The sequence below is a fragment of the Schistocerca gregaria genome, chromosome 7 (genome assembly GCF_023897955.1).
Source record: "Schistocerca gregaria isolate iqSchGreg1 chromosome 7, iqSchGreg1.2, whole genome shotgun sequence".
Taxonomy (NCBI): domain Eukaryota; kingdom Metazoa; phylum Arthropoda; class Insecta; order Orthoptera; family Acrididae; genus Schistocerca; species Schistocerca gregaria.
In genome coordinates, this window is record NC_064926.1 from 346,974,030 (window position 1) to 346,995,133 (window position 21,104).

A 21,104-nucleotide genomic window follows, 5' to 3' on the forward strand; every position below is an offset into this window, starting at 1 on the left:
AACTTCGAGGAGAACGCAAGCAATGAGCCTGGCCTAATATTATTTACATTTATCTTAGCACTTTTTTTTCAGGAGATTTGACAACAGTATGCATCAGTCTATCTGTGATGTATTGCATATTTTGTGTATTTGGAGAGAATAATTTTAGTAATACACATGAAAAACCTACAACAAAATGTGGGTTTCTGCTTTTGAGAGAGTTAATTATATTTTTACTTTTTGTTAGTAGAGAATCGAGTAACTGTAAGATGTTGTATGTAAGCCGGCCTGCGTGGCCGAGCGGTTCTTGGAGCTTCAGTCTGGAACCGCGAGGCCGCTACGGTCGCAAGTTCGAATCCCGCCTCGGGCATGGATCTGTGTGATGTCCTTAGGTTAGTTAGGTTTAAGTAGCTCTAAGTCCTAGGGGACTGATGACCTCAGAGGTTAAGTAGTCCCATAGTGCTCAGAGCCATTTCAACCATTTTGTTGTATGTATATGGTATTGGCCATGGATTCTGGTACGTATTCTGTCGCTTCATCCTTTGAACTGTCCAAATTAATCTTCCACAGTACTTCTAGGACATGATTAATTCATATATAGCACATCTGAGTGCCTTCACATTATCCCGTAGCTTTCTTTTTAGTAAATAAATTCTCACATTCCTTAGCTGATTTTATGGTTTCGCTTTTAACTTTGGCCATATATTCAACTGCGGTAACTGAATTGTTAATTTTAGACGTCATAGAGAGAATATTTAATTTTTTAATCATTTTCATTGAGGCTTCATAGCACTTCTTGTAACATGAGATCGGTCCTAGTTCTGCGCTTGTCCGAACTGTTTAATGTAATTTTCTGACCACATTTGTCATCTACAGTTTATACAACTACATAACTAATGCTATGCATTTTGAATAGCACCAATGTTTACAGTTTGGTCGCATATAGTGCACTCATGGTTAGCGGTTACCATAAGAAGTTATTCGTATAGATGGAGACTTACCACATACGAGTACATAAAGATTCTAAACAGGCACCCTTCTTCGAAGAAACATTCCAAATCTATTCATCCAGAGAAACTTTAATGAACTGAGACAAGCTTCTCAACATACACAAGCTTCTTATGAAGCTCATTTGTGGGTACCTAACAGATGTGTGTGTGTGTGTGTGTGTGTGTGTGTGTGTGTGTGTGAGTGAGTGTGTGAGTGAGTGAGTGAGAGAGAGGGGGGGGGGGGGGGGGAAGGGTGGAGTGAGAGAGAGAATAGCTTTGTAACATTATCTTGGAGCAATTAACAATTATAGCTCTGATCTCCTCAATAAGTGAGCTGGCACAGTGGTTGTGGTTCAGAAATTAGGCTTACATTCAGGAGCTTGATAGTTAAAATCTGAATCCAGCCACAATGATCTAGGGTTTCCGCGATTTCCCGCAATTAATTAATGCCAATTTCAGGATGGTTCCCATAGAAACATGGCATGATTTCCCTTCTCATCCATCTCCTGTCCGAGTTTGTGGCCCGTTTCTAATAACCTTATCATCGACTGGACATCAAACATTTAAATTTCTTTTTCCGACCTTCTCCTGTTCATCCAACCCAAGAAATTTCCAAAACATTTTGCTTAGTTCTGTTCGACTGAGCTCAATTAAAATGTCATTATGGCTCTCACCAATAATACTACGGATCCTTAAATATGTGGACCTGACACTAATATAAATATTTCCGATTATTTCTGTTTGTGATACACTTACCATCTCCTCCTCACCCATAGAGGAGACAGACATGTCTTACCTAAATTGTTCGACACGTGCCGGACTTATAAGATGGTAAACAAACGTACTCAAAATTGGAATTTTGAAATGGTTACGAGTACGCAGAAATACCACTCTGTTTCTCTTCATACATCTTTCTTAAATCAGTATCATCAGCTACTGCGAGCAGGTTGGTTTAGGTAGTTGCTGGCGATAGTATTTTCATTGTGGTTTGCGACGGCTGATCTGAAAGTGCAACTTGTCTATACAAATTTTTGTTTTTAAAATTATAAAAATCACTACAGAAACGGGTCAAAACATTTCGAAACAGCGCCTTAGGCCAGAAACAGTTTTCCCACTGGCACAAGCATTACAAAAACGGGAGAATATCGCCCAATGATGACGATCCCTTCGGTACGTCTGCAATCGCCATCCACGAAGTGAAGGTGTGGTACTGCCAGATTGTAGGCAGGCTGTCTACGACCTCTTTAACATCTGGGACCTGAGGTATGGTACGTTTGAGTGTATTCTGTTAGTAGAACTGACATGAGAAGAATTGCGGCGCAGTTTGTGGCACGATGGATACAAGCTGACCAGAACAACATCGCGTGGAAGTCTGTAGAAGGGAATGTAAACAGCTCCTTCGAGACGACTCAAACTTTCTTTCAAAGGTCATTATCAGCGACAGAAGTTTTGTTAATGGCTATGACTCCGAATAAAAAAAAAACAGCAGATGCAGTGGAAGAGTGCTACTTAATCATGGCCAAAAAAACTAGACTAGTCGACAGTAAATTTAATTCTTTGGTGATGTGGTATATTGACGAGAACCTTCATAAAGAGTTCGTTCCTCCGACTAGGTGGTGAACAAAAGTGTTCTACAGCGACGTTCTAAGATGATTGAGGAGGGAGGTAAACAGAAAACATCCATAGAAGTGGTGTACGAAGGACTAGGTTCTCCATCAAAACAAGCACGACCGCATTCAGCCTACGTAATTCAGCAATTTTTCACTAAAAAGAAGGTAATAGTTGTTCTCTACGCATCTTAATCTCCAGACTTTGCTCCGTAAGACATCTTACACTTTCCCAAAATGAAAATCAAACTGAATGGGCAGTGATTTTGTTTAGTGGAGGAGGCTTAAGCAGAACCGAAGAGGTACTAAACATCCTAACAAAGACAGGCATCCAGGACGCATTTCAAAAGTGGCAGATAAATTGGTATTGAGGATAAAGATGCACAGTAAGGTCTAGGTAAGACATAAAAATTTTAATCAGCATACAAATACATCGGAAACTTTTTCATAACTGCTCGTATTTCCATTTTTCTAACAGAAGTACTGCTGTTCGAGATAATGAGACGTCATTGTGGTGCAGCTTACCTCCAGACTGGCAACTGTAACCGAGCAGGATATGTCGGCCACGGTCGCATGGTCTCCAGCTACCCATCCAGTTGGCTCCAGGTACTTCTCCAGGTTTCCAAGAGCCTCGTATATGGCATCTCTCGCGTCCGCATCCACATTTTTTTTGCCCAGGAAGAAAACCGGAAACTGCAATTGACGCAAGCGTTAGCAATATAATGTACAGGTATACAAACTTCAGAACACACAGTAATGGATATTTATAATGACTGGACACTGTCGATAAAAATACAGTCGTTCACACGAAATCAGAAAATAATAAGATTATACATTTGCACGTGAGCACATATATCGTTGTTATTGTCTGGCTGTTGGTTTTGGGGTGATCATATGGGACGTTATATTCCTCCTTATGTGAAAGAGATGGATAGAAAAAGCTATGAATATTAAGTATCTTCTATGAAGCAAAAAGAGAATTTTGACTACGTATATCACACATCTGAACATAATTAGGTAAGACATTCAGCTGTTTCAGTCTTTCTTAAGTGGATAATAGAATGCAGACCACAGCCTTAGCTTTTTAAGTCACTGGAAATGGGCTCGCATCTCCCTCGAGTACCGAAACATGGAGTATTCCTCAGTGTTCCACGCTAGTGCTGCTTCTTTTCCAGATATATAATAGTTATCTGTCTTAAACTGCAACTTGCAACAGCTAACGCTAGGGCTGTTTTTTTTTGTGAATAACACAAATATAACTCAGGATGATTCAAATATGATCTGAATTCTGAAACAGATATTGAATCACAACTGAAAAACTGAGTTTTAATTGAAGTATAATACAGAATACCCGATTCTTAACTCTGGTGGAAGGATTTTATTCACGACTTCTTGCAAAAGGCGAATGCATCTGCCTTAACTGTAAGGTTATTAGCATCAGTGATACGCAGAAACTATTTTTCACACTATCATTTCTTGATGTAACATGCTATAATACTTTAGGTAGATTATCCCATGACAAAAATATTTTAGGTCACAGATCATATTTGATGTTAATTAACCGGACTCATGTAGGACTGTTTAACAATCTCGATGTCCTAGCGCTGACATCACAGAACATACGCTCCCTTACAAAATTTGTTGTTGGATCTGTGAACTTTTTGAAAGAGAATAACAGTAATAATGCATATACAGTGGGAAATGTCAAAGCTACTGTTTTAAAGAGCAATCAGGATTCATCCTTCGCTGTTGGCACAATAAGTTCATATTTGTCAATGAAAAACATAAATAGTGGATATTCGCCTGTACTGATTTATTTCGTGAACGATTTTTCTGCTTAAAAGGGCATCCTCAGATAATACTGAATTTTATATAGCCCAAATTAAGATGGATGGATCGGGTAAATAAGAAATTCTGAGAGGAACAAAGTGTGAACGTTCTACGGCATTAATGTATTTCGTGAACCGATTTTCGGCTTCAAACGGTATTGTCTGAGGAGAAGAAAATGACACTTATATTACTTGCTTCTCAGGTTTGGATGTCTAACGGTCAGACGCGTGCCTGGAAACCGAGAGGTCTTGAAATCGAATCCCAGTTGGACAACAGAATACTTCAGACTCCCTTTAACATACCCATAACCGATCAGTGATGTGAAGTTTCAGCAGTAACGACAGGTGATTCCGATTCCACGTTAAACTATAGTTCCACACATGACGCCGAAGTGACGACCAGTTGAAAGACTTCCACCAGACCGTTGCGCCAGAATTATCGTCAACATTTGTCTACGGCACCAGTAGAGCCGGGACCGGTTACATGAGCAGGTACCTGAATGAGAAATTGATTAATTGCCCTAAGCAGCCTAACATACGTCCGCCCCTGGTAGCTGAGTGGTCAGCGCGACAGAATGTCAATTCGCAGGGCCCGGGTTCGATTCCCGGCTGGATCGGAGATTTTTTCCGCTCAGCGACTGGGTGTTGTGTTGTTCTAATCACTACCATTTCATCCCCATCGAAGGCAAGTCGTCGAAGTGGCGTCAAATTGAAAGTCTTGCACCCGGCGAACGGTCTACCCGATGGGAGGACCTAGTCACACTACATGTACATTTTAGCTTAATATGTGAGGGGCACTCAATAAGTAATGCAACACTTTTTTCTGGAAGTAGGTTAGTTGTATTCAGAATTTCCATACGCCATGTTATTACCTTCTCTTTTTGTTACAAAGCCCTATTTTTTAACATAAGCTCCTTCCAATACGACGGTCTTACGCTACCTTACAGGGAGGGCCTGCACGCCAGCATAGTACTGCTCTAATGGTCGACGTCGGAGCTTTTGACGATGTTCGACAAACGATTGCCACGATCAGCCTCCTTACATCCAGGATCGCCCTTCGTGGTCTTTTATGATCTTCTGTTGGGCTGCGAGTAGCCCAGCGGACACACACCTGTCAGTACTCCAACTGTTGGATGAGTTCATTTGGGAGGCGAGCTGTTTGATTGTGGTCCGTCGATCACCTCGAATGAGAGTGCCGCACGTCCCAACATCGCAGCTGTCACAGCTGTGTGCGGCCGGCCGGCGCCGGGAGCTCAGGCAATCTTGCGTCACCTTACTGCGATGACGGCAGATGCCTCGCCAAAGATTCACCAAGTTTTGTTCACTGCCAGGTCCGTAGTCACCCTGCAAGCCTATGAATATCTTCGATGCTTTGGTTTTCTGCAAAAGGAAACTCAATGACAGGTCTCTGCTCGGAATACACCTTATTATGGAGGCTACGTACAGCGCCGTCACCTACCGGAACTTCATTAAACTGTAGGGGCTAAGTTGATGTTCCACAACAAATTCTACATTTCTTCAGCACCTGAAATTTGCCAAGAAAAAAAATTGTTCGATGTGTTACTGAATTTGTCTCTGTTCTAAAGGGAGGGAAGGCAACGGCCTTCCCATAGTGGATACACTTGTTCTCGTGATATCACCGAAGTTAAGCGCAGTGAACATCCAGCCACCATGCGCTGTTGCCATTTTTCTGGGTGCACTCAGCCTCGTGATGCCAATTGAGGAGCTACGCGATCGAATAGTAGCGGCTCCGGTCAAAGAAAACTGTCATAACGACTGGGAGAGCGACGTGCTGACCACACGCCCCTCCTATCCGCATCCTCATCTGAGGATGATATGGCGGTCGGATGGTCCCGATGGGCCACTTGTGGCCTGAAGACGGAGTGTGTGTGTCTAAAGGGAGGGCAAACGGAGACAGGACGCAATGTCCCTTTGTTCCATCTCTGGGGATGTTAAATGAGTCATTAGTCTTTTCTGACTGGTTTGATGCGGCCCACAAAAAGTTTCTCTACTGTGCCAACTTTTTCATCTCAGAGCAGCACCTGCAACCAAAGCCATCAGTTATTAGTTGTATATAGTCCAATCTCCGTCTTCCTGTACAGCTTTTACCGTCTGCAGCTCCCTCTAGTATCGTGTAACTTATTCCCTGATTTCTTAACAGAAATCCTATCACCCGGCCTTTGTTCTTGTAAGCTTATTTGTCCGTCGCTGACATAGAAGACCGCAAACCTTCTTTCCTTCCCGTCTGGGCAAGCTGTGCAGTGAGTAGAGTACATGTAAAGCTTACCGGTACAGGGTAAATGCTAGCTACAATGAGGTCGATAATTCGATTATAATACTGGCATTTTAATTTGATATTCCCCACAACTGACAAAACTTACACAAAAAATGTAAATTTTTTTGTCCACCCACACACTCCTGAGAATGGCACATTAACAATTTGCAATTACACGCCCGTTTCACAGGCAGCTGCGTTGATAAAAACTCGGCACCTTGCAAGGATAACTACCAGATCAAGAATATTAGGTAAGTTGATGGAAGTGGTTAACCGTTGGTGAAAATCTCGCTTCTGAGCACACAAAGAGCTCTAACCGCAGAACTCTGCACGGAACACGCGTTGGTGCAGTGCTGCGATACAGACCGTATAAGACGATGGCCAAGACGCCGTCTCCAAGCCCGTACCGCTCGATGGTTGAAGGCAAAGTCCTCTCTCTCCACAATTCTCTCGTCTCACACGCGTAAGAAAACACGGCGGAAGAATAACCCGTTTCGGCCAATGTCGAACGCTCTATGATCGCCGCGCGGGATTAGCCGAGCGGTCTGAGGGACTGCAGTCATGGACTGTGTGGCTGGTCCCAGCGGAGGTTCGAGTCCTCTCTCGGGCATGGGTGTGTGTGTTTGTCCTTATTATAATTTAGGTTAAGTAGTGTGTAAGCTTGGGGACTGATGACCTTAGCAGTTAAGTCCCATAAGATTTCACACACATTTGAACATTTTTTGCTCTATCATCGCCGAAATCCCTCAACGGCATTTCTGAGATCGAGTAGGTCATATTGCCCTTAGGCAAACGACATTCCCATCTTCGCCACGTGTTGCCCAGCACAGGTGGCTCCGGATGGCGGGCTACTCCCAAAAGCGCCATATTCTCCCGCGTTACCGGTGACCGCTACCTGCCAACCACGGCGGCCCGCCGAGCTACGGCCAGCTGCAGACTTTATATTCCACAATTCTCAACTTCCGACACTTTTCACCAACACTTTAAGTTAGTGACTTAATCATGCAGACATGCAGGGAATGCTGCTCGAGAGTGCCTCATATTTATCACAATTCAATAGAGTCACCATCTGATGCCCTTGCCGGTCCCCCTATTATTAAAATGTTGGTAAGGTAACGTGTGAGTGCCCATGTCCTGGCACCTTACATTCTTGTCAGTGTTTTCCATGTATTCCTTTTCTCACCGTTTCTGCACAGTATCTCCTCATTCCTTAGCTAATCAGTCCATCTTATTTTCAACATTCTTCCGTAGCAACACATCTCAAATGCTTCGATTCTCTTCTCTTTCCCTTTTTCCTCAATCAATGTTTCACTATCATACAATGCTACGCTCCAAACGGACATTATCAGAAACTTTTTCCTCAACATAAGGCCTGTGTTTGATACTAGCACACTTCTCTTGCCCAAAAATGCCCTCTTTGCCAGTACTAGTGTGCTTTTTATGCCCTCCTTGCTCCATCCGTTATTGGTTATTTCGCTGCCTAGGTAGCAGAATTCCTTACTTCAACTGCTTCGTAATCACCAATTCTGATGTTAAGTTTCTTGCTGTTTTCATTTCTGTTACTTCTCATTCCTTTCGTCTTTCTTCAATTTACTCTAAAACCATCTTCTGTTCTGATTAGACTGTTCATTCCATTCAAAAGATTATTCTACACTTTCACTGAGGATAGCAATATCATCTGCAAATCTTATACTGACATGTTTTCACATTGAATTTTAATTCCACTCTTGAGCCTTTCCTTTATTTTCGTCATTGGTCCATCAATTTACGGATTCAACAGTAGGGGCGAATGACTAAATCGCTGTCTTAGGCCTTTTTAGCCTGAACACTTCGTTCTTGGTCTTCCAGTCTTATTATTCCCTCTTGGTTCTTGTACACGCTATGGTTCAAATGGTTCTGAGCACTATGGGACTCAACTTCTGAGGTCATGAGTCCCCTAGAACTTAAAACTACTTAAACCTAACTAACCTAAGGACATCACACATATCCATGCCCGAGGCAGGCTTCGAACCTGCGACCGTAGTGGTCACGCGGTTCCAGGCTGTAGCGGTTAAAACAGCTCGACCACCCCGGCCGGCTACACGCTATGTATAACCGATCTTTCCTCATAACTTACCCCTATTTTTCTCAGAATTTCTAAGCTATGTATTACTCATCTTTCTCCATAAATTACCCCTAATTTTCTCATAATTACTAACATCTTGGACCATTTTACAATGTCGAACGCTTTTTCCAGGTCGACAAATCCTAAGACAATGTGTGAACATAAATTCTGCGTAATGCTTTTGTTCGCAGTTCCGACAGCAACCAATGTTAAAAACCACTTATGCTCCACGACATACTCGAACGAAAAAGACGTCCACAAAAAACTCGCCCTACAAGGGAAAGCTTAAGACAACGATTTACATGCAGCCACCTCGGTCAACGTCTGAGCACAATCTCCCAACGTTGTAATCGTCTTTCCCACAATCTTAGTTACTAGTACCGTCAAATAATTTCTCAGTAGTCACAAATTCGCCCCGATACCCTCTGCAATAAAAAACTGAGTGATCGGATCAACGAAGAACCTGAACGGGTATCATCGGACGTCCGCCCCGAACAAATTCAACGAACAATAAATAACAAAAATGAGATAAAAAAAGATAGTTGAGTGATCAGCGTGACGGATTGCTGTCCTCCGGCCCCGGGTTCGATTCCCGGCTGGGTCAGAGATTTTCTGGGCATTGTGTTGTCTTCATCATCATTTCATCCCCATCCGGCGCGCAGGTTGCCCAATGTGGCGTCGAATGTAATAATACCTGCACCAAAGCGTCAGGACATGTCCCGCAAGGGATCTCCCGGCCAATGACGCCAAACGCTCATTTCCATTTATTTTTTTTTTTTATTGCGATCCTGGTAACATTTCCGGAACCACAGTACCGTAGCGTGCTGCTAGAGGTGCCTAAACAAAATGGCGCAGCCCACTGACAGAGTGGAAATCAGTCACGCCAGTTTCTATTGCCTCCACTAGTGGTGTGCTGCTGCACTGTGGTGTAGGAATTTCAATGTGTACCACGACTGCAGAAATGTATCTACAAACAAACAAAAAATTAATCATTTAACTTTATTTTCTTTTCGAGGTACTAATTTAAACCTCATGGCAACCCCTCCAACTAAGAGAACTTACAGTACTGTTTCACACAGATCAGACCTGGCCAACATTTGCACTCCAAGAGGGCACTCAGTTGCACGAGCGCACTTGAGTCTGCTGTGCGCTCCAGCTTACCCCACAACTTTGCTATTATGAGCAGCTGTGAGTGAGACGGCTATACTACTAAAGGCTACACGTGCAGGAAACTTAGGAGGGCGTGTTTGCAGCAAAGTGTAGCTACCTCTAAGAGAAGAATATTGCAGCATGCTTTTATAAGCAGGCATTTACGCTGTGTGTGTATTTTTAATTTATTATTTTTCTGCCAAAGCAATTACTTTTATTCAAAAATGTCTCTGAGCGCTATGGGACTTAACAGCTGAGGTCATCAGTCCCCTAGAACTTAGAACTACTTAAACCTAACTAACCTAAGGACATCACACATAAACATGCCCGAGGCAGGTTTCGTTCCTGCGACCTTGAAGGTCTCGCGGTTCCAGACTGAAGCGCCTAGAACCGCTCGGCCACTCCGGCCGGTTTACTTTTATTACTGGATGAAATAACTGTTATCTAATGCTATTAAGGTGACCAGAAATACAAAAAGCATTATATAAATGCATTTATCTTCATGTTGCGATAATGAATTACGAATGGGTCCACCTTTTTGCAAGTACACAAATTATTGTTTTATCACCCAAACATGTTTCTCCGGTTGTGGCATTCTCAATGGATTTTTTCGTATTTTTTTCTTTTGTTTTACATTGTGTACTGACCAAAATGAGCCACAGGTGGAAATTAGCACACCATGTCATCGTTGGCCGGCCGCGGTGGACATGCGGTTCTAGGCGCTGTAGTCCAGAATCGCGCGACTGCTACGGTCGCAGGTTCGAATCTTGCCTCGGGCATGGATGTGTGTGATGTCCTTAGGTTAGTTAGGTTTAAGTAGTTCTAAGTTCTAGGGGACTGATGACCTCAGATGTTAAGTCCCATAGTGCTCAGAGCCATTTGAAGCATGTCATCATTGTAGTATTTGGATAGTCCTGAGCTGTCACAGGTTTGTTATGTTCCAAATTCATTTTTGTGTAGCTGAGCTGAACGTTTTCTCCTGCTAGTTTGTAAACACTGAGTCTCACTATGTTGCTGTGGCTTGAACACATGTGTCCTAGCCATAGCAAATTAGCAAGATGCAGTATTTACAAACGAGCAGGAGGTCACAGCTCAGGACTATCCAGATACTACAATGACGACATGGTGCACTAACGTAGACCTGTGGCTGATTTTGGTTGGCAGCCACAGGAGACACACATTCTAAAATAAAAGTAAAATAAAATTTAATAAGCTACTGAGGATCCCATAACTGTTGTGAAACATATATGGCTCATGATACAAAACAATAATTTATGTAATTGCAAAAAGGTAGACCCATCCTTAATTCATTATTTTTCTGCAAGCACGCGAACGGAACTCAAAATCTAATATGATAGTTACGTAGTAATGTTTGTAAATCTACACAAGTTTTAACTTTAGAACATATAATAATTCTGAATGTATGGTTCGTGATACAGTCAAACACATGGAGTTACGCAGTTATGACCTATTATGACGTGAACGCTGGCGGGACCTAGTCACTTTCATAAGAAAAGAAAAAAGTTTACACAGATTGTTGAACCGAACCTCAAAATAAGTTTCGTGGCTTGTCTGTGCAGACGAGGATACTGATTTTGGGGTAACATTTTATAAAAGCGTGGTAAATTTCTGGATTGGAGAAACAGGTTGCTGATCTGGGTGCTTCACTGTACATCTATCACCCCATGTCGGGAGTAATGAGGTACATCAACAGTGAAAAGCGAAAGTGGCCTGACAAATAAATCGAAATCCATCTTCATTTGTGCAATTTCTTGGACTCTCTTTGAGAACTCATACTGAATTTTCAATTACTAAAACGTAGTCGTAATGTCTGGTCCATGAATGACTGCCTTGAGTTACAGGAAATGTTTCACTCCATGAATTTGAAGTTGATATTTCCATAGGATTGCCTTTTATTGATATTACCAATCTTGTCCGCCATTTCTCTTACCAAATGATTCTCCCCTTGCGTTTAGACACCCAATGAATTCATATACATTATGTGATCAAAAGTATCCAGACACCTGGCTGATGACTTATAAGTTCATGGCGCCCTCCATTGGTAATGCTGCAATTCAATACGGTGTTGGCCCACCCTTAGCCTTGATGACGGCGTCCGCTCTAGCAGCATACGTTCAATCAGGTGCTGGAAGGTTTCTTGGGGAATGGTAGTCCATTCTTCATGGAGTGCTGCACTGAGGAGAGGTATCGTTGTCGGTCAGTGAGGCCTGACGCGAAGTCGGCGTTCCAAAACATCCCAAAGGTGTTCTATAGGATTCAGCTCAGAACTCTGTGCAGGCCAGTCCATTAGAGGGATGTTATTTTCGTGTAACCATTCCGCCACAGGCCGTGTATTATGAACAGGTGCTCCATCGTGTTGAAAGATGCAGTCGCCGCCCTCGAATTGCTCTTCAACAGTGGGAAGCAGGAAGGTGCTTAAAACATCAATGTAGGCCTGTGCTGTGATAGTTCTGGTACCGCGCGCCGCGGAATTAGAATCCCCGCCAGACAACATGGACGTCGAAGACCCCTAGACGTCTCTGCACCATCGCGCCGTAAGCTGTGGCGTCGCGCGCGTCCTGGCCCACATTTAGTGTGAGGGCGCCACAGTGGAACACGTGGTTCCAGCAGCCAATAGCGGCGCCTCCGATACAGTATTTAAGCGCCTGCCTCTTGCTCAGCCAGGGCCGACTTTAAACCTGTGTGTGTGCCTTCAGTGTCTTCTTTGTATTTTAAGAATCGCCAACTGTGTTTTTTTAACTTTGTGTCGACTTTTTTAATTTTCCCGCCATGAATGTCTCCATGTCAGTGTATTTTTACCTCCATTATCTACCCTTACTCTGTTTTGTGTCCCCATGTTTTATCTCCTTATGTGTAACATTTTATTCTTGTCTTAGTTGTCATGTCACTCGGCTGAAGAGTGGCGGATTGTGCCGCTGACAACCCTCCCCTGCCCTTATGGGGCAGGGGAATGAAATGACAATAAAGAGAAAAAAAGAAAAGAAAAGCTCAGCCAGGGAGTCTAATCGTTGCGTGAGTCTTGACACATCGCCTTGACAACAGACAGCATGTTTATTGTTCTTTGTTTTCATTTCTAAAAAAATGGTTGAAATGGCTCTGAGCACTATGAGACTTAACATCTATGGTCATCAGTCCCCTAGAACTTAGAATTACTTAAACCTAACTAACCTAAGGACACCACCCAACACCCAGCCATCACGAGGCAGAGAAAATCCCTGACCCCGCCGGGAATCCGGGCGTGGGAAGCGAGAACGTTACCGCACGACCACGAGATGCGGACTTTCATTTCTAGTGGACGTCTTGAATTCGTTTGGTTCTCTCTGTCAGTCTGTTGCTTCTTGCATGTTGTCATCCTAAGATCTCTCTCCATCGTCCATTGTTGTTTCGTGTCCGTGCTTTCTGTTTGTTTGTTTGCAGGCCACTCTCCGTTTGGTCCCGCCGCGCTCTGTCGGCCACCCCGTGACCGTTCCAGTTGCGCTTACAACAGGTTACAACAATAGTGCCACCCAAAACAACAAGGGGTGCAACCCCCTCCATGAAAAACAAGACCACACCATAACATCACTGCCTCCAAATTTTACTGTTGGCACTACACACACTAGCAGATGATGTTCACTGGGCATTCGCCATACCCACATGCTGCTGTCAGACCGCCACGTTGTGTGCCGTGATTCGTCACTCCACACAATATTCTTCCACTGTTTTAATCGTCCAATGTTTACACTTCTTATAGCAATCGGAGTGTCGTTTGGCATTTAGCACCACGATACGTGGCTTATGAGCAACCGCTCGACCATTAAATCTCAGTTTTCTCAGCTCCCGCCTAACTGTAATAGTACTTGCACTGGATCCGGATGGACTTTGGAATTCCTAGATAGATGTCTGCCTGTTACACATTACGACCCTCTTCAACTCTAGGTGGTCTCTGTCAGTCGACAGACAAGGTCGGCCGGTACGGTTTTGTGCTGTATGTGTCCCTTCACGTCTCCACTTCACTATCATATCGGAAACAGTGCACTAGGGATGTTTAGGAGTGTGAAAATCTCACATACAGACATATGACACAACTGACACCCAGTCACCTGACCACGTTCGAAGACCGTGAGTTCCGCGGAGCGCCCCATTCGGCTCTCTCACGATGTGTAATGACTACTGAAGTCGCTGATATGGAGTACCTGGCAGTAGCAGTAGATGGCAGCACAATGCACCTAATATTAAAAACTTATGTTTTGAGGCTGTCTGGATACTTTTGATCACACAGTGTAATTATTGACGTCGATCATAAAAGACTTTTCACCACTCTTCTCACTGTAAACTCAGTTTTTTTTCCCTAATTGCCGCTTTCAGTTCAGGCTGCAGTCACTCTCGTTCATCAGAAGGCAAATGAGTCATATCTTCTTTCTGGCTGGTGCTGTAATGACGATTCAGTGAATGTTTTCCATCGTCATAATACACGATGTGGCTTCTCCACTTTCCTTTTTTGGCATCGGTACAGACGCCAGCAGTATTCCTAATGCAGAACGTAATTGTAATTTAAAGCAAACAGTATTGTCAGCAAATTGCTAGAAGCTGAAAAGCCGAATGCTTTGCTCTACCGGTGTCCGGCTGCAGCATTCATTGTCCGCTTCCTCCTCACCCCTCAATTTCATTCGCCACTGCGCTCGGAGCGCTATGCAGGAGAGCGGCTGGAGAGATCCCGCTCGCAGAGCGCTGTTTGGCCGGGTCTGAGCTAGATGGATAAATGCTAAATGAAAAACAGTTTTAATTCCACATTCTAAGAGAAAGTACATTTGCAGATGTAGGCTACATCTGGTTTACACTGTCCAGCAGTTACTTATCCCACGTTTCCTTTTATTTCTCGTAGTCCTCGACGTTAAAGCCTGGGGGCATCGTGGTCCAGCGCCGCTCTGCAGTGCCTTTCCTGAGGATAGTGTGACCACTACATTGCTCCCCACAGTGGCGGCTTCTCCCTGCCATACATGCAGTTGTAACCACATGGCAGACAGTTTCAGGCTTGTTTTTAGAAAGTGAGCCTTTCACCTTGCATTTTCTGCCATACTGCTTCTCAAGGGAAATGTTGCTACACACACATAAGACGTGACTGAATTCCAATGCGTACCAAGCAACTCATGGCGGAAAATAAGTGGCCCATGCACCACCCCTGAGATTCGCACTCTGTCTTCCCATGACCACGCACTTACCCACAACAACAACAACAAAGCACTGCACAAGCTCCCACCAACCAGTGAGTTTACAACTATGACTACATACATATTCCGCAGCAACATGGTGCCTGGCAGAGAGCACCTTGTACCCCTGCTAGTAAGTGCTATTCGACTTGCAAATGGAGCGAGGGAAAAACGGCTGTCTGTATGTTTCATAGCAGCTCTAATTTCTCTTATCTTGCCTTCGTCTCTCTTGTTCGAGATGTACGTATGGCAGTAGAAATGTTCTTCCGTCTGTCGCAAATGCCTGTTCTCTAAACTTTTCTGGTAGTGTTCCGTGAAAAGACAGACTTCTTTCCGTGATTTTCAGTTGAGCATACGGAGAATTTCCACAATGCTCGTGAGCTGATCGCAAATATCGGTAACAAATCTGGGAGGAGGCCTCGTAACAGCTACCAAGTCTTGCTTGGATCCGACCTGGTGGGGATCCAAACAGACGAGCAGTACTCAGCAACTCGTCGTATAAGTGATCTGTAGGCGTTCTCCTTTATAAATGAGTAACATTTTCCCATAATTCTCCAAATAAACGAAATCGACCGTTTGCCTTCTCTACAACCGACCTGATGTGCTTGTTCCGTATCACGGAAAGTTACACCAAGAGATTAATCGACGTGACTATGTCAAGCACAGAGCTTATACTGTAACATTACATGATCGTTGTTCCTACTCATCGGCATTAATCCAGGAGTGGGCGCATGGGGTGCACCTGTCAGCCAGCAGTTTTACATTGTGATTATTTCCGTTACATTTAAAGTTGCAGCGTTCCCACGCTCAGTACCTTTCAAATCGGTGCATTGTTGAAGTTCCGTTTACAGTTAACGTCAGCTGGACAGCTTAACACAGAGTACCAGGACGTTGAAATGAATTGGGGTACAACTGTCGACCACGCGCCTATCTACGTAACAATTTCTTAAGGTATGTGTTTTATTTTTTAAAACATTTTTCATAGTAAATTCCCTGTATGTGCAATATTTAAATTTTTTATTAATCTGAATAAAATAACTATGTTAACTAAAGTGATTACTTACGTGGTCTTCTACATGTACTATAATTTACAGAAACTGATACTCATAAATATGTTTTTATTTTAGTGATGTCAGATCCGAAGAAAAGAAGAGGGGATGTGACTTCCGACCCTGAAGTGTGGATGAGGTGCTCGAAGAAGATGCAGAGAGTGATGAAAATGACCTATTTGATTCTGAAGAATCTAATTCAAATGAAGATGATCAACTAATGGAAAGGGATCATGATGGTGAAACTGAACAATCTGCAGATGAATACGATAATAAGAACTGTAAGTCTAGTATTTGCTTTTATCTTGGGAAGGACAGCAAAACAAAATGGTCTAAGTCTTTTCCTGAAAGAAACGTGAGAACAAGGTCAGAGAATATAATAACTCATCTACCGGGCCCCACGATGCAAGAATCAGCAGTACTTTCAGAAAGTTATTAGATTTTTTCTTAGACAGCAATGTTGACAAAACTATATGACTCTAAGCACTATGGGACTTAACTTCTGAGGTCATCAGTCCCCTAGAACTTAGAACTACTTAAACCTAACTAACCTAAGGACATCACACACATCCATTCCCGAGGCAGGATGCGCAACTGCGACCGTAACGTCGCGCTGTTCCAGACTGTAGCGCCTAGAACCGCTCGGTCACCCCGGCCGGCTACAAAACTATAGTTAACTGCAGAAATATTTATGTAAGAAATTTGAAAAGCAAATTTCAGAGACATAGAGATGCTAGATTCACTGATGAGACTGAAATAAGAGCACTTTTCGGTATACTCTACCTAATAGGAACCTAAGAAGCTCTAAAAAAAAAAAAATAATAAAAAAATAAAAAAAATAAAAAAACTGAATTACGGCGAGGTGCACGTGTACTACTGGGCATAAATTCAACAGTTACACCACAAGACAATCCCAGAGAAGGTTCCAAAGGACGTTGCTACCAGTGTGGAAGGCAGAAAGACGAGTCAACTAGAAAATGATGTCATAAATGTGAAAGGTGGACGTGTTTGCCCCATTTGCAAAGCGTATGTGTTAACTGTCTCTGAAATAAATTATTGAAATATTGTTTTTATATCCGTGTTTTATTTCTATCCCTATACATATACAAACATAGAAAAGGCAAGTAAAGAACAGTTGATAATCATTGCAATGAATAATTAAGAAACACAAATGGGGGACAGGAGTCCTCTACGCGCCTAACCCAGTAACGATACAGCACAAGCCAACTGCAGTGTTAACTTACATTTTCCAGCATTTATACCAAGCTACCGTTCATCGTACAAACCAGAAATTCTGTTCGATTCATCCCGTATACTCCTACATCTACATCTATCTACATCTACATCCATACTCCGCAAGCCACCTGACGGTGTGTGGCGGAGGGTACCCTGAGTACCTCTATCGGTTCTCCCTTCTATTCCAGTCTCGTATTGTTCGTGGAAAGAAGGATTGTCGGTATGCTTCTGTGTGGGCTCTAATCTCTCTGATTTTATCCTCATGGTCTCTTCGCGAGATATACGTAGGAGGGAGCAATATACTGCTTGACTCTTCGCCGAAGGTATGTTCTTGAAACTTCAACAAAAGCCCGTACCGAGCTACTGAGCGTCTCTTCTGCAGAGTCTTCCACTGGAGTTTATCTATCATCTCCGTAACACTTTTGCGATTACTAAATGATCCTGTAACGAAGCGCGCTGCTGTCCGTTGGATCCTCTTTATCTCTTCTATCAACCCTATCTGGTACGGATCCCACACTGCTGAGCAGTATTCTAGCAGTCGGCGAACAAGCGTACTGTAACCTACTTCCTTTGTTTTCGGATTGCATTTCCTTAGGATTCTTCCAATGAATCTGTCTGGCATCTGCTTTACCGACGACCAACTTTATATGATCATTCTATTTTAAATCACTCCTAATGCGTACTCCCAGATAATTTATGGAATTAACTGCTTCCAGTTGCTGACCTGCTATTTTGTAGCTAAATGATAAGGGATCTATCTTTCTATGTATTCGCAGCACATTACACTTGTCTACATTGAGATTCAATTGTCATTCCCTACACCATGCATCAATTCGCTGCAGATCTTCCTGCATTTCAGTACAATTTTCCATTGTTACAACCTCTCGATACACCACAGCATCATCTGCAAAAAACCTCAGTGAACTTCCGATGTCATCCACCAAGTCATTTACGTATATTGTGAATAGCAACGGTCCTATGACACTCCCCTGCGGCACACCTGAAATCACTCTTACTTCGGAAGACTTCTCTCCATTGAGAATGACATGCTGCGTTCTGTTATCTAGGAACTCCCCAATCCGATCACACAATTGGTCTGATAGTCCATATGGTATTACCTTGTTCATTAAACGACTGTGGGGAACTTTGTCAAACGCCTTGCGGAAGTCAAGAAACAAGGCATCTACCTGTGAACCCGTGTCTATGGCCCTCTGAGTCTCGTGGACGAATAGCGGGAGCTGGGTTTCACACGATCGTCTTTTTCGAACCCCATGCTGATTCCTACAGAGTAAATTTCTAGTCTCCAGAAAAGTCATTATACTCGAACATAATACGTGTTCCAAAATTCTACAACTGATCGACGTTAGAGATATAGGTCTATAGTTCTGCACATCTGTTCGACGTCCCTTCTTGAAAATGAGGATGACCTGTGCCCTTTTCCAATCCTTTGGAACGCTTCGCTCTTCTAGAGACCTACGGTACACCGCTGCAAGAAGGGGGGCAAGTTCCTTCGCGTACTCTGTGTAAAATCGAACTGGTATCCCATCAGATCCAGCGGCCTTTCCTCTTTTGAGCGATTTTAATTGTTTTTATATCCCTGTGTCGTCTATTTCGATATCTACCATTTTTTCATCTGTGCGACAATCTAGAGAAGGAACTACAGTGTAGTCTTCCTCTGTGAAACAGCTTTAGAAAAAGACATTTAGTATTTCGGCCTTTAGTCTGTCATCCTCTGTTTCAGTACCATTTTGGTCACAGAGTGTCTGGACATTTTGTTTTGATCCACCTACCACTTTGACATAAGACCAACTATGGGTCAACGACGACAGTTTTGCGTACACTAGAGCAGTAGAAGCAAACAGTCGCCAATTGCTGCTCAAAGTCGGCTCAGTGCACTAAGGGTGGAGTGTCGCCAAAAGATGTCACACCGTTTACGTGCAACATAACTTCCGGAAGACGAAATTCGTGTGTCGTAGACCGATATCCGACGACGAGTTTACATGTTAAAATCTGAATCTCTTTAGGTGACCCAGTCAAACGTTTCTTCTCGGATCGACAATTGTAGATACCATATGGCCTCTGGAAATCAGCTGTTTTGTTGTCCTATGTAATAAGCACGATGGTTGTTTCCCTTCAGTCAAATGTAACTCAGTCTAATATTTCCTGCTACATCTTTGTTGCACAAGAAAAAAAGACGGAAAATGAGCAAGTTTCAAAAACGTTGAGCGTTTACATGGGATACAAAGTCGAATGTGGAAGTGGGTATTCGGCAGCTAGAACCGCTTTTCAGAATCGATACTAGTTATTTTTTACAAGATCAGCCAGAAGCAGTATTGGAAAATCGGTTTACGAAGAGCGGTTTTTGGAGCCCTTTGTGCATGCTGATGTCCAGTCAAGACGTGGGGGGTGGGGGGGGGGGGTGGGGAGTGGAGGGGGGGAAGACGTAAGGGTATGGGGTCAAATGTAAGCTCCGAGTAACAGCTGGAAGTAGACTAACTACGCTAAAATCGGGGAAAAAAGCTGGACAGAAATCGGTTTTGCGTCTCGTACAAGACAAATTATCACTCCTACCCATAGATTATGCAAGAGTACAAGAACATCTTTTTAATCTAGTCTGGTTGTTCATTATAAGTGTCACACTGAGAATCATAAGCGCCCTATTGTTGTCGCTGTTAATTTCTACTTTTTTTAGACCCATTTACATCATATTAAACACGCCCGGAAAAGAGATTGTTTTATTGAGACAGATTCTGCATTTCCAGAATGCTGAAAGGCGCTGACACTGTGCAGCATCGTCAACTGCTAATAAAGATACGAGCGTAGAGAGACATGAGATTTCCTCCAGGAATATTTGACGAATGAAGCCCAGTATGTTACAATGGACAGTGAAAGCTCTACAGAAACGAAAGTAACATCACGTGTGCCCTGTGAAAGCGTAATAGTACCTCCGATGCTTTCAATCTACATGAACTATTGAGTACATGAACTATTGAATACATGAACTATTGAATACATGAACTATTGAGTACATGAACTATTGAATACATGAACTACTTACCAGCTAGGATCAGCAGTACTATAAGGTTAAAGAGAAAAGTATCATCGTTGGACAATCGTAACAAATTTCAGAAAAATCTGAACAACATTTCCACTTTGTATCATTAATGTGTACAAGGTGGATAGGTATAATGTGCAACAAATTGATTTATTTCTTTAAATTTTCATTAATGGGTAACTCGCTAAGTCGTTCCTAAGCTTCAACAAGGTCTGTGTTGGCTGACACCGGATGTCAGCCGGATGCCAGCCACTTCACGCTCTATTTACGTGATATGTGAACTTGTGCTGACAAAGTAAGGCCACGGACAAACATCGCTAACGCTGTCAATCAACTATACAGGACGAAACCAATCACAGGAACAGAATCGGTCACGTGGGGTCCTGGGGGCGGCCTGAGGAGTGTGGCCGAGTGAAGTTTCCTGTTCTCAGGCAGCTCTCAGACCTTCCTTTCGCTCCTTTCCGGCCATGACGGCCCCACATTGTACAAAAAATTTCGGACTTCATTTCTGTATTCCTTAAGGATAGACAACAAGCCATGCTATGATTCAGTTTCAGTAGTAAACTTTGGCATTTCTGGTTCCACACCCTGCAGACGTTTCCTAAACAGCGTATGCCCAACC

General features: G+C 43.2%; 1 protein-coding gene across 2 annotated transcripts in view; it reads right to left on the bottom strand.

Annotated features, from left to right (window-relative positions):
• The window catches only part of LOC126281404 (glutathione S-transferase D7-like), a 97,188-nt gene that overhangs the window by 6,038 nt on the left and 70,046 nt on the right, over positions 1 to 21,104 (bottom strand). For both annotated transcript variants that reach the window (XM_049980340.1, XM_049980339.1), the window contains exon 5: positions 3,101 to 3,268. In XM_049980340.1, the coding sequence (XP_049836297.1) occupies positions 3,101 to 3,268 (168 nt within the window). The remainder of the gene's footprint in view (positions 1 to 3,100; positions 3,269 to 21,104) is intronic.